We start from the raw sequence: 13,394 nt of genomic DNA, 5'->3' as shown, positions 1-13,394 counted from the left end.
ATGCCAAGTTGATATGCCGCCATCTTAAGATGAAATTATAGGTTGGTTCATTTTCGAAAACTTGCCTGGCCTCATGTTTTAAAGCCAACTTACTCGAGTGTTTATCTTAGCGACGAGAACGCTGCAGTATTAACACCTCTGGTATATGCAGTTTTAAGTAGCGTTTCAAATCTTCTAAAAACGTTTGAGGCACTCGTACTCCTATATGATTAATTATTTTCTTTTCATACGATTACTTCTTTCGAACGTCTTACATACATTTTTTTTTTTTTTTTTTGTAGAGGATGAAAGATAAATGTCACTATATTCATATGAAAATCTACGCACAACGTTGTTACGGTTTACTTAATATCTTTAACAGAGAAATGTATAATATACATTCGAAAACAGTTGGAACTTTATATATATATTTATGAAATCGCTAAAGTTAGTTTTATTACATCAAATTAGGTTAATTGCAGAATCATCTTTCTCGTCCACCAGATGGGGAAGTGGCGTGTTTACGAACTCTAACCGCTAATTTCTTTGTTCGATTCTCGGCGGTGGAGACAGCACTGATAGCTCGTGTAGCTCTACACAGAAATAAATCATACTAGAATAAAGCTTGCGACACGATTTATATATGCAACCATTTAAACAGCAAACTTATTATCGGTTATAAAGATACAAAATACACAGTTTTTCAATTTGAGACCCAAAAACCAAATAAATAAGTTTATGTTGTAATTCAACTGAATAAAAGTTCCCTTTAGACTAGTAACAATAGAAATTTTACGACCTTCTACGTATAGGATCACCATTTACTTTTCAATAACCCAAGAAAACGTTTGAATAAATGAGCTTTAAATTGAGATCAGTGGAGTTTTAGCAAATGCAGTATTTTTATAGATGTTATTATATGCTCTTCCCTAGGCATGGAAGCGAAAAATGCTTTATGGAACCCTTATAAGAAGGGCTGAAAATATATATAATATGTATATCGTAATTATTACAACACTATCCACGCCATGAACAAAAGTTGCTAGTTTAAGGCCGAAATATACCATGAAAAGTAAAACGTGCACCCGAGTATTAAAATGCGTGTCAATAGGCCTAAGATTTTTAATCAAAATCACGTACACTGTAGATGTTTTTATCTTAACTTCTACATATCTTTACACGTTTTAGGCCTTTTGGTTTCTAATGCTTCGCCCGATTTCTGTGTATGAACTGTAATTAAGTCTGTTGTTAAGCGTAAAGCTACACACTGGACTATCTGTGTGGTGACAAATGCAGGGCAAGAAACCCTAATTTTATTGTTGCAAGTCCTCAAGTCTATCCCTAAGTTACCAGGGAGCAGCATCTATAGAAATCAAAACCATAAGAATAACGATATTGAAAAAAAACCCAAAAAAAAAACAGAAAACATACACTTTTATATCATATACCTTTTGTATGGATAGAAACAAAACATACACTTTTATATCATATACCTTTTGTATGGATAGATACAAATTTATTCCTTTCTCTTTTTCAACAAATGTACAGTTTCCAACGCTAGTTTAACATTGTATGTGTTTCGTACAACCAGAAGTGTAAACATTTAGGGTAATAATATTCAACAAAATGACTTTTTTATAGGACATCAGTTATGTAAAACAGTAACAAACAAATCCAAAACCAAACTTAGTAATAGCACACACGTGCTGATCAGTAACAACGAAGTAAGAAAATGTGTAAGTCTCAAAGAAAAAAATGCAGGACTTGGAAAATATTGGGTTGAGGAATAATTTGTGAGCGTTTTTTCAAGTTAACAAAATATATTCATAAATGAAACGCTTTCGCAAAATATTTCATGTCATTTGGTAGATAATTTTTTGCTCTAATAGATGGTGTGTTTGATTTTCATGTCTTTAATTTTTGCTTTCATTTTCAGTTCATTAAATGAAATGTCAAGTGGACAAAATCGAGCATTTTCGACACCATCTGCTTTTCGCATTTAATTTCTTGCAATTTCGTTTAAAACAATGCATACTATATACCTAGGTATTACATGAAATAAAGTATCGTAATAAATGTTTTGGGTGTAATGTGTTCATGCATTGAAGTATTGTATAGTCTTGCATGTAATGCTTGAATGAAATTATTTAAAAACGCTCACAAATTATTCCTCAACCTAATACAAGTTACCTCCACCTTACGTTGCAGAGCAGTAAAAACGTTGCGTTCGTTAAGTCTTCAAGCTTAAATAACAGAAAAATTAAACATTATGCTTAAGAACCGCAACGGATTCACACAAGAACAACTCTAATACAGTCTGTTCTTAGAACATACCGCTAAATATATATCATTGATATACGGTAAAAAATTCACCAGGCTTCAGTGACATCAAATCTAAATCACTATGGGTTGTACACATTACAGCATTTCCGTAGCTAGGAGAACCGGCCTAGGAACCCAACACGTTATTTGTTGAGCTCAACCAGGGGTCATAGTCAGCGAAAGACCTGTAATTACGCAACACCAACTTCCTGGTAAAATCACCACTGCAGTTCGACTAAACAAAGAACACGTTTTCTGCTTATGCATACTAGTTAAAAACCAAATGACTTGATTCTTTTTGCAGTTTTATATAAATAAATTATCAATTATTTATTCCAAATAATTTTAAATTTTCTAATTTTGTTAATTAACCAAGAATTATACCTTCGTGGTTAATGACCGCCTGTTCAGTTTCATGTCAAATGATCTGTGCGGACTTACACACTAACATTTGTTTACGGGGCCAGCCCGTACGGTCAGTTATGTTGATTATATACATACGGTAAACAATAATATGTAAAAAAGGACAATATTACAATCCATAGACCAGCTACGTAAGTACAATACCCCTCTTAACAGAACATGATGACAACTACTGAACACATGACAAGCCCGAAAGGCTACTGCACTCGAGGCTTTATCCTTCCGCCATTAGGCTTAGTTCACAGCCCGTACGGATGACAAAATTGGTATACCAGCCGTTGTGAACGTTCAGTTTTTTTCATTATACCTTTCTTATAATATTGACGTATGGAGCGGCTTAATTTGTCGTAATTCATGGCCGGTCTGTTCTTCCGCTTGCCCCAGAGGCGAGCAACTCGAACCGAATCTTCGATTTTAAAAACGCTTTTGGTACGATCCAACCAGCGTATACAGCTTCCGTATATCTGTGGCTGATTCAAAAGATCTTTTAGGAACTGCCACAAGTGAATATGTGACCCAGGCTTAGTTGTTCTCCCACGGTCATCTACGTCACAACTGCCCTCACTAATCTCACCTACGGGTATAAAAAACATTTATCTTCAAAAACTGAACCTTAAATGTGATAATTTAAACGAACGATAAATCTTATAGTGGTAAATTATTAAGCTAATTAACCAAAATAAATTGACTTGTACAAAACTGAACATCATACAATAACCATTTATAAACATCTTAATTCTTATATATTTATTTATTTGTTGAATTCTGCATAAAATTACTCTAGATATCCGTCCCGAGTTTTGAATTTATAGACTACATGGAAGGCAGTTAATCAAACCACCCACTGAGTTACTTTTCACTAACGAATAGTGATCACTATGTTTTGATTTCTCCACCACTGAAAGAGTGAGCATGTTCATTGATTAAATACAATGAAATTAAAGATCAAAACTACAAGAAAGCAACACACAAGCCACGTTAAAACTACAACACACAAACTATATAACCAATTTAATAAATAATATCTCCACATTTATCACGAATAACTTTATGACATCATATGTTGTGGAACGCTGTCCTTTTGTAACCTTGTCAAGTTTAGTGAACACAACGAGTTGTACCAAACGTTTCCTCGAACAGAGGAAAACAAACCTGAGTGCTATGAACAGTATTCTGGTAACTGTGTGCCGCTGTTGGAAACATATATTTTTTTTTCAATTCTAGCTACTACAAGATTACCAACAGTACTAATCTCTTCGTTGCTAAGATACAAATCTGATATTTGAAGTGAAATCAAGAACGACCCAGTCATGAAAACTCGCTAGTCACTAATGCCAAAAGTACCTTCACTGGGTTAAGACAAAACTCTTCATTTCATCCCTTGTAGATCTATGTACAAGTACATATGGTAACCTTCGCAGTAGTTTTTATCCCACCACTGCATGAGTTCAAATATACCACTGGGCGACAAGGTCTGTGCCTAAGGCTGTGCAACATTCCAAGGTAAGATTTCAGTGTGAACACCTGGGACAAGCAGTCCTACATATCGTGCACTGGGTAAATCATGAAATATCTCAAAAGAAGGAATTATGGGTTGTTTATTGAGCTTCCAGAAAACAGAGCAACTTTGTTTTAAATTTACCAAACAGTTTCTGATAACAAAAACAAACAACTATGCCAGTAGAGATAATCTGAGTTAAAACGGTCATGAAAAAATACAGGAATTACAACTATACATTAAATCCCCTAATCTCTGCTGTCCACATCTAACAGTACATCAAAGTCCCTGACCTTCTCTGTCCAAATCTCACAACACATTAAAGTTCCTAATGTTCGCTGTCCAAATCTAACAATACGTTAAAATCCCAAACCTTCGCTGTTAAAATCTTACATTAAAGCCCTTTACCTTCGCTCTCCAAACCAACGTTAGCGCAGGTGTTACTCACAAGAACTGGAAGTTTCTCTAATGCCATACCATCAATGCCACTGGTTCTACGTTCCTTAGTTCCAAATCCAGCTGGAGCAGTAGCAGATTGGCTCTGTGTTCTGTCCACCACAGTGGTGATAAAGTTGGCGTGAGTGGACGCTGTCGAGGCCGAACTTGCTGACCATAAATTCAGAAGACCGTTTATGTCTACAAAACTCTCTTCTGCTCTTAATGGAGACATGTCAGAATTCTGTCCGTTTTTCCTCATGTTGGTCGCTGTAGAACATTTAACAAAACATGGTCTAAACATTTAGAGTTAGCGAAATTATCTGTTGTTTTGTGGTATAAACAACCAAGTCTATAATAATAGCGTAATGCAACACTGCACCCACTTCCAACACAAAAAACAAATTGAGAGGAACGTTGAAAAAATATATCTTCAGTGTTAACTTGTGTTTGTAACACTTTTTAAGCCTATTTGGATTTCCAAACCGTAACAGTCAACAAAAGTTGTTGGAAGATTGCGATAGTTTTAACACACATTTTTTCTGCTTATTCATCATTATTAAGACGATTTTTTAAAAAGAAAATGCAAATTATCCCTCGAATTTCTGACTTTTTATACCGATGAAGCCCACATGTATATTTATTTGTCTGTTAAATCACTAAATTTAAAGAAATGAGTAAATACGTTCGACGAAATCAATAATTTTTATATGCAAAGGACGTAAAGGAAACAAGCAGCAACTTGTAAAATTAAGGGTCTTCGAATTTGGTTTTTAAAATATTATGAGTCAATAAAGTCATGGACCCACAAGCAATTCAGTGTATAAATTGTTTGAAAGAAACATGCTTTAAAAACCTGATGGGGGTCTGGTTAAGCAGCCGAAGTTCTAAAAAAACATGTTGAAACATCTTTTAGTTCCACCCACCTATTTTCCATATGTCTAACTGCGCGTAGAGAATATCTCCGCCTTGTTGTGCCCTACGACGGAAGTCCCCCTCTGTCAGGGCGCATAGCAAAGGCCCGTTCATCGGAAAATAGCCAATAAGGTCGGCAGGAAGGTTATACTGTTTCAAAGTCCATAAAAACCAAGCTCTTACGTTTTCAGCTGACCATTTCATGGGATCTGGAAAATACGTGGAATTATTTAGCCTGCTATTAAAATCTAGCTCTCTTAAACAAATAGACAAAGCGTGCTGGTCCATGAATCTGTGGGTTCATACTTTAGGAGTGTTTCCCACTATTCAATTAGAGTATCCCAACAGTTGGCGATGAATGTTCACGATCTGTCTTCCCTTTAGCCTATCTGATCAAAACTAGGGCTGAATAAAGCACATAGCCCTTGTGTAGTTCACAAGGGCTATCCGAAAAAACACAACTAATTTTTGAAAGAATATAATTACTTTTAGAGCTGTGGAAAGACAAAGTTATATACAGAATAACAAAAATATGGTAAGAAAAAAATTAATTGTATGTGATATATTAAGGAATTAAGTTCTTGTTTTCTTGAAATAGTGAATATTTAACCAATAGTAGTAATATACATATTTTGTATAAACGCTTGTATGATGTCAACTGCACGTACTTAAGTTATCATTACGTCATAAAACTATCTATTAAATATGTAATATTTCTCATTATATTTACAGAAACATGAAACGCGTAAGTGAAAATGTCATATTTTTCTTGTTATTTACAAACATGAAATACGTTATATATATTATTCTGTTTCTTTTAACAAATATAAAAACACATAACTGAAGATATTTTATTCATGGGAAGTTAAACGAACTTAATTGAACACATTGTATTTCGCTAATTTTATTTTTATAATTTCAATTACGTCACAGGAATACACATGTCGACATAGAAGACGGATTTTAATACATAAATATTTCATGCAGCCTGAAGATTTACAGAGAAGTATTGTTACACTTTTAAGAACAGCAATATTCTTTATATAATAATATATAAACACTGAACATTTCATTCACGACTGGCCAATAAACAAAAAGAATCGCTCAAGCGATATGCAGCCAGTTTTAAATAATACAGATAGCTTAGATACCTCTGTTTATTTGTAAACAAAGTATTGACTATTTACAAACGGTAAGCCTAATTATTGTACAATGTCAGAAAACAATGACAGACGCCCGGGGTAAGATCACTAGTAACTTCTCTTCGTATCGAAACATCGGCCATAATTGTTTGACCTGTTAGTACGGACTCTTAAAACGTGAAAAGCTCTATTTCATCTCTATTGTAGCTAGCAGGCGCGTGATAACTGAATAATATTTATTAGTCATTCTGTATAGCATCGAGTGTGAAAAAGTGTGTTTTCGTAATTTTGAACTTGTGGTAATTACCACTCATCAAAATAATATTACACTACTTTTATCCGTCAACAAAATCGGTTTATAGTCAAATAATTCAAATCAAACACAAAGTTTTATCCTTGAAAACACGTGAAGTACAATTCCTTGCCCTGGACTTTCTGTGGGAACTATTAGAATTAAACTGAATCGTGTAGATATTAACACCTTAGTAATAAGTTACAATACACTGACTGAAAAGCAGCACAATTCTTCCCCAGGGTTTTAATGCAGGTAAAAACCCGGTTATCTAAGCTACTCACGTTTATTTTTGGTTCAGGTACTGATGTCTCGCTGCTAAGTAACAAAAAGTTAGACTTCAGTAATGAGACAAATTATAAAGTCTGGTAAAAAGGTTCTGTAAGATAATTTCATGAAATAGGGTTTCATAAATAAAAGCCAACATTGATTCACGAACACGAAATCTGGTCTTACTAATTTAGTATCTTTTTTGAACATGTTGCTTTATGTGGATAATGAAAAAGACACAGACTTGAGGTATTTAGATATTGAAGGTCTTGAAAGAGTACCACACAAAAGATTAAATAAGCAAATCACATCAGAAGAAGTTGGTGAAATACTAGTTACTTGGATAACTGTAGGGAAAAAATGATGAAGACCTCGTTATATTTCTAATAGGCCCGGCATGACTAGGTGGTTAAGACACTCGACTCACAATCTGAGGGTCGCGGGTTCGAATCCTCGTCACACCAAACATACCCGCCCTTTCAGCCGTGAAAACGTTATAATGTCACGGTCAATCCCACTATTCGTTGGTAAAAGAGTAGCCCAAGAGTTGGTGGTGGATGGTGATGACTAGCTGCCTTCCTTCTAGTCTTGCACTGCTAAATTAGAGACGGCTAGCGCAGATAGCCTTCGTGTAGCTATGCGCGAAACTCAAAACAAACCAAATCAATATTTTTAACTGGGCGATTGTATTATATGATAAATTCCCACCAGCAGTAGTGGCAGTATACAAGACTTTAAGAACAGAATAGATAATTTACTGCAAAATAAATGATAGATCTCAATCTTTACTGTCCTCAAAGGTGAGTATCGAGAACAGCCTTTTAAAATTTTAAATTGTCTCTTGTTAAAATAAGTTTATCGTTTAACTGTAATTTGGTTATCAATATTTTTACCGTGAAAACTAATTCACTAATTCACTAAACGAAATAAACCCTACTAAACGGTGAACAAGAAGCTTCGAGTTCCATAAAGGTAGCGACAACTATAGCCAAGCCAAAGGTCACTGACCTCTTCACCCATCGTGACTTTATATGTATAGCTCGGCTTAAACCTGAAGCTAAAATTGGACGGGAAGAGCTTTGAACATTAGGCACCTTTCACCACGATAATAAAATGTTCTAATCAATTTTAGAAGAATGAATTTGACATTATTCTAACGTAGGTCAAGCAACTGCCACAATGATATCTTCGGATATGTTGTTTTCACATACAAGAAAAAATAGCAACAACCATGTGGTCGAATTAGTGTGAGAATACATGCCTAAAGGAATAAGTTTAAGATGATAGATAGTGTCACAGTCATCAGGTAGTTCCAGCGATATTAGATGTTAGATGGTGTCACAGTCATCAGATAGTTCCAGCGATATTAGATGTCAGATGGTGTCACAGTCATCAGGTAGTTCCAGCGATATTAGATGTTAGATGGTGTCACAGTCATCAGGTAGTTCTAGCGATATTAGATGTTAGATGGTGTCACAGTCGTCAGATAGTTCTAGCGATATTAGATGTTGGATGTTGTCACAGTCATCAGGTAGTTCCAGCGATTAGGTGTTAGATGATGTCACAGTCATCAGGTAGTTCCAGCGATTAGATGTTAGATGATGTCACAGTCATCAGGTAGTTCTAGCGATATTAGATGTTAGATGGTGTCACAGTCGTCAGATAGTTCTAGCGATGTTAGATGGTGTCACAGTCGTCAGATAGTTCTAGCGATATTAGATGTTAGATGGTGTCACAGTCATCAGGTAGTTCCAGCGATATTAGATGTTAGATGGTGTCACAGTCGTCAGATAGTTCTAGCGATATTAGATGTTAGATGGTGTCACAGTCGTCAGATAGTTCTAGCGATATTAGATGTTAGATGGTGTCACAGTCATCAGGTAGTTCCAGCGATATTAGATGTTAGATGGTGTCACAGTCATCAGGTAGTTCCAGCGATATTAGATGTTAGATGGTGGCATAGTCATCAGGTAGTTCCAGCGATATTAGATGTTAGATGGTGTCACAGTCATCAGGTAGTTCTAGCGATATTAGATGTTAGATGGTGTCACAGTCATCAGGTATTTCCAGCGATATTAGATGTTAGATGGTGTCACAGTCATCAGGTAGTTCCAGCGATATTAGATGTTATATGGTGTCACAGTCATCAGGTAGTTCCAGCGATATTAGATGTTATATGGTGTCACAGTCATCAGGTAGTTCCAGCGATATTAGATGTTGTCACAGTCATCAGGTAGTTCTAGCGATATTAGATGTTAGATGGTGTCACAGTCATCAGGTATTTCCAGTAATATTAGATGTTAGATGGTGTCACAGTCATCAGGTAGTTCCAGCGATATTAGATGTTATATGGTGTCACAGTCATCAGGTAGTTCCAGCGATATTAGATGTTGTCACAGTCATCAGGTAGTTCTAGCGATATTAGATGTTAGATGGTGTCACAGTCATCAGGTAGTTCCAGCGATATTAGATGTTAGATGGTGTCACAGTCATCAGGTAGTTCCAGCGATATTAGATGTTGTCACAGTCATCAGGTAGTTCTAGCGATATTAGATGTTAGATGGTGTCACAGTCATCAGGTAGTTCTAGCGATATTAGATGTTAGATGGTGTCACAGTCATCAGGTATTTCCAGTAATATTAGATGTTAGATGGTGTCACAGTCATCAGGTAGTTCCAGCGATATTAGATGTTATATGGTGTCACAGTCATCAGGTAGTTCCAGCGATATTAGATGTTGTCACAGTCATCAGGTAGTTCTAGCGATATTAGATGTTAGATGGTGTCACAGTCATCAGGTAGTTCCAGCGATGTTTAACACTTATTAGTAATTTCCTGTTTTTATATCAACTTTTATGCCTATATTTTGACTGATTTCGGCGTTGTAGCTTCACTCGTTACTAGGTTAGATTTCAGTTCATTCTTAAGCAGGTAGCTTGTTCTGATCGAAAGTTAACATGAATGGTCAACTTACCACGTGATATGCCAAGAGCTCGACAGGCAAGATCTATGTCACGAGAGACCTGTTCCATAGCCAGAGAGTGGACTTGTTGAATCTTCTCTTGGGACAGCTGACAGGAAGAGACGACCTCGTCTTCAGCTTTCACTCCATACGATCCGAAGTCCGGTAGTTCACGTTTGATTTGTCTTGGAGGAATGGTTAGAATATGAGAATCTTTCGTTGGAATGGACGAAGGCGTTAAGGGCTCATAAAGTGTTGGACTCTCGGCTGGAGAAGGTATACTTACGTTAACTGACCATTGACATGTAGCAGCTATTCTATATGGTTTCGCAGGTCTCTCAGCACTAGAGCTCGCAGGGGGGCTGCCATAAGAAGGCAGCCTCGGTTCCAGCATATTATTCATGTGTTTAGTATTGACTTTTGTTTTCTTGGGCTTTTCTTTCGCTACTTCTCCCTCCCTTAACCAGACATCGAGGTCGGACATACAACAATGTTCTAAGGATGGAGGATTGTCGACGTCACAGGTTCCGTGGCTAGGACTAGGAACCAATTGTGATCTCTTAAAGAAACAAAATCATTGTAAATTAGTCATAAAACATATTCAAAAGTTCAAAAACTGCCCAGTGCCTAAAAAACGTTTACAAAAATTGCCTTTTACTTACAAAACTCAACAAAAACACAACTTATGTCCTACGACTACGAGATGTATTAATAGCAAAGCAAAAACTTTCTCTTAGCTTCTAAACATGTTAATGAAAAATAGTTTTAGTCTAGCTCTATAAACACGTTTGTCACACTAAGGTTTCTTACAGAACAAAAATATAATTCTTTTCCTCCAGTGGCATAAAAAAAACAACTTGGGTTAACACAGACGTCTTCTAAAGGCGTTTTTTTGTTTGTCTGTTTATATATAATAAAGCTACACAATGGGTTATCTGTACTCTTCACATCATGGGTATCTAAACCCGGTTTTCAGTGTTTTAAACCACGGAGGAGGGGGTAAATGGAGTTAGTGTTCATTCACAGTTATACTCATGTTAAGCCACGTTTAGTAGATTTTAAACTTAACCAAACTAGACTGACATAAAATAATAATTTAATTTTAAACATATTAATAAATATTAAGTATAAACACATTTACTTTATTAATACTCGACATTCACCTTAAAGATTCTGTGGCTTAACTTCCAAAGCTTGTGTAGTAGTGAGCGACTATCGATCTGTTTAATGTATTTACAAGATTCCTTCAAAATGTGTCAAATTTACCGTACTCCCTGACTGACAGGCCTTAATATACATCTTGTCAACTGGAGAGGGCTATGTTTAATGATTTAGAACTGCATATAGTAGCAGCTATCACTATATATCACACATTCCAGTGGTATAGCGGTACGTATGCCTGCGGATATACGTTAGAAATCGCGTTTCCATGTCAATCGCGTGAAGAGCACAGATAAGCCTATTGTGTAGCTTTGTGCTTGACTTCAAACAAACAAATCTATCAAGGCATAATCAAAATAAAAGCATCGATATCTTTACATGTCTCAAAGAGGGACCCGGCACGGCCAGCTGGTTAAGACACTCGGCTCGTAATCAGAGGGTCGCAGGTTCAAATCCCCGACCCACCAAACATGCTAGCCCAAGAGTTGGCGGTGGGTGGTGATGACTAACTGACTTCCCTGCTAAATTAGAGACGGCTAGCGCCGATAGCCCTCGTATAGCTTTGCGCAAAATTCAAAACAAACCAAACTCTTACAGAGGGGCTTTAGCCTCATTTTACTCTTAGATACAAAATATGGAAGCACAGCCTACTAATGGACTGAATTCTTGCAAGTTTGAAAATCTGTTCATAGTAACTCCCTTTATCACTATCTCAATCTCATTGTTACTTACAAACAACACCGCGAGACAATTCGATCTCAGCTTCATTGTTTTTCAAAGACAACCGCTTATTGTTACTCATAAAGTTCTAGTTGCTTCTACATTCTACTTAAGTTATAAATCACTTTATCACTTTGTAAAGTTTTAAACCCAGATTATGTATGAATCGATGTACCTTTTCAAATTCTTTTGAGCTTATAGCCATGTTAATAAAATGGAAAACCCAAACAAATTACGAACGCTCGAGCGCATTACTGTTTACAAGTGGAACCGTCTACTTCACGAGCAGTAACGATGAAATACATACTTAACTTTTAAGTAAAATATATAAGACGTGACTTCAAAATGCCACTTAAAGTGAAATAAATTTTAAAAACATATAAATTCTCCTAGTTAGAATAAGGAAAATATCATACTTACAGTTTCTGGACTTAATCCACTGTTACCATACATCCCCACACAGTAAACCTGTTGCACGAACTGACGCAGATCAGCTTGTCTTCCTATGCTATCACATCACGTGACACACCACTGACGTCAAAGACGCCTTTTGTTGGTTCTCACAACAAGCATACTTTTCAAATGGTTTACGAAATTTACTACGGGAGCTTCTACTTAAATTCAAACTCTTGTGTTCTAATCTAAGCATTTTGAACATTAATTTTAACTATATAAGTAATATGAAGTGAAAAATTAACACTTTGAAACCATATGTCAATCGTTAATAGATTCCTAGTTTGCCCCTGTAGGAGAAAGGTCAACCTTTCGAAAGCGTTCCAAGTATCGGGTTTTATTATTTTGAATCAATACTTCTTCAACCAACGTGAATGTTCTGACAACATGAATATATTTAACTTAATGTATAGCTCAAAGTTATGGTTAGAATAGTTTGATTCATTATCTTGCTGCCTCAGCTTTTAAAATAAAATTAGCATTTCATCTTTAACGAAAAACACTGCATTATATCCAAGAAACTATTGTTGTGCGTGTGTACACGTTTTAGTTACACTAACAGTTTTATTCCTAACGAAAAGCACTGCATCACACCCAAGAAACTATTGTTGTTCGTGTGTGCACGTTTTAGTAACACTAACAGTTTTATTCCTAACGAAAAGCACTGCATCACACCCAAGAAACTATTGTTGTTCGTGTGTGCACGTTTTAGTTACACTAACACTTTTATTCCTAACGAAAAGCACTGCATCACACCCAAGAAACTATTGTTGTTCGTGTGTGCACGTTTTAGTTACACTGACAGTTTTATTCCTAACGAAAA

General features: G+C 36.0%; 1 protein-coding gene across 4 annotated transcripts; it reads right to left on the bottom strand.

The window, feature by feature from the left end:
* Positions 1-363: 363 nt before the first annotated feature.
* On the bottom strand, positions 364-12,696 carry LOC143247240 (SAM pointed domain-containing Ets transcription factor-like). Of its 4 annotated transcripts, XM_076494954.1 has the most exons (6): positions 12,539-12,696; positions 10,250-10,796; positions 5,584-5,781; positions 4,631-4,927; positions 3,032-3,298; positions 364-572 (listed from the first exon to the last, which is right to left on the bottom strand). In XM_076494954.1, exons 1-6 carry the CDS (start codon positions 12,569-12,571, stop codon positions 517-519), a joined length of 1,398 nt encoding a protein of 465 aa, XP_076351069.1. In that variant the 5' UTR covers positions 12,572-12,696; the 3' UTR covers positions 364-516. The 4 variants fall into 4 exon arrangements, with proteins under 4 accessions (XP_076351069.1, XP_076351068.1, XP_076351070.1 ...); XM_076494953.1 differs by lacking the exon at positions 364-572 and having other exon boundaries at positions 1,458-3,298; XM_076494955.1 differs by lacking the exon at positions 364-572 and having other exon boundaries at positions 1,458-3,298; positions 4,700-4,927.
* Positions 12,697-13,394: the final 698 nt, after the last annotated feature.

The sequence above is a fragment of the Tachypleus tridentatus genome, chromosome 3 (assembly GCF_004210375.1).
Source record: "Tachypleus tridentatus isolate NWPU-2018 chromosome 3, ASM421037v1, whole genome shotgun sequence".
NCBI lineage: Eukaryota > Metazoa > Arthropoda > Merostomata > Xiphosura > Limulidae > Tachypleus > Tachypleus tridentatus.
The sequence above is the reverse complement of the archived record's forward strand: the minus strand, read 5'-3'. Positions and strand labels throughout refer to the sequence as shown.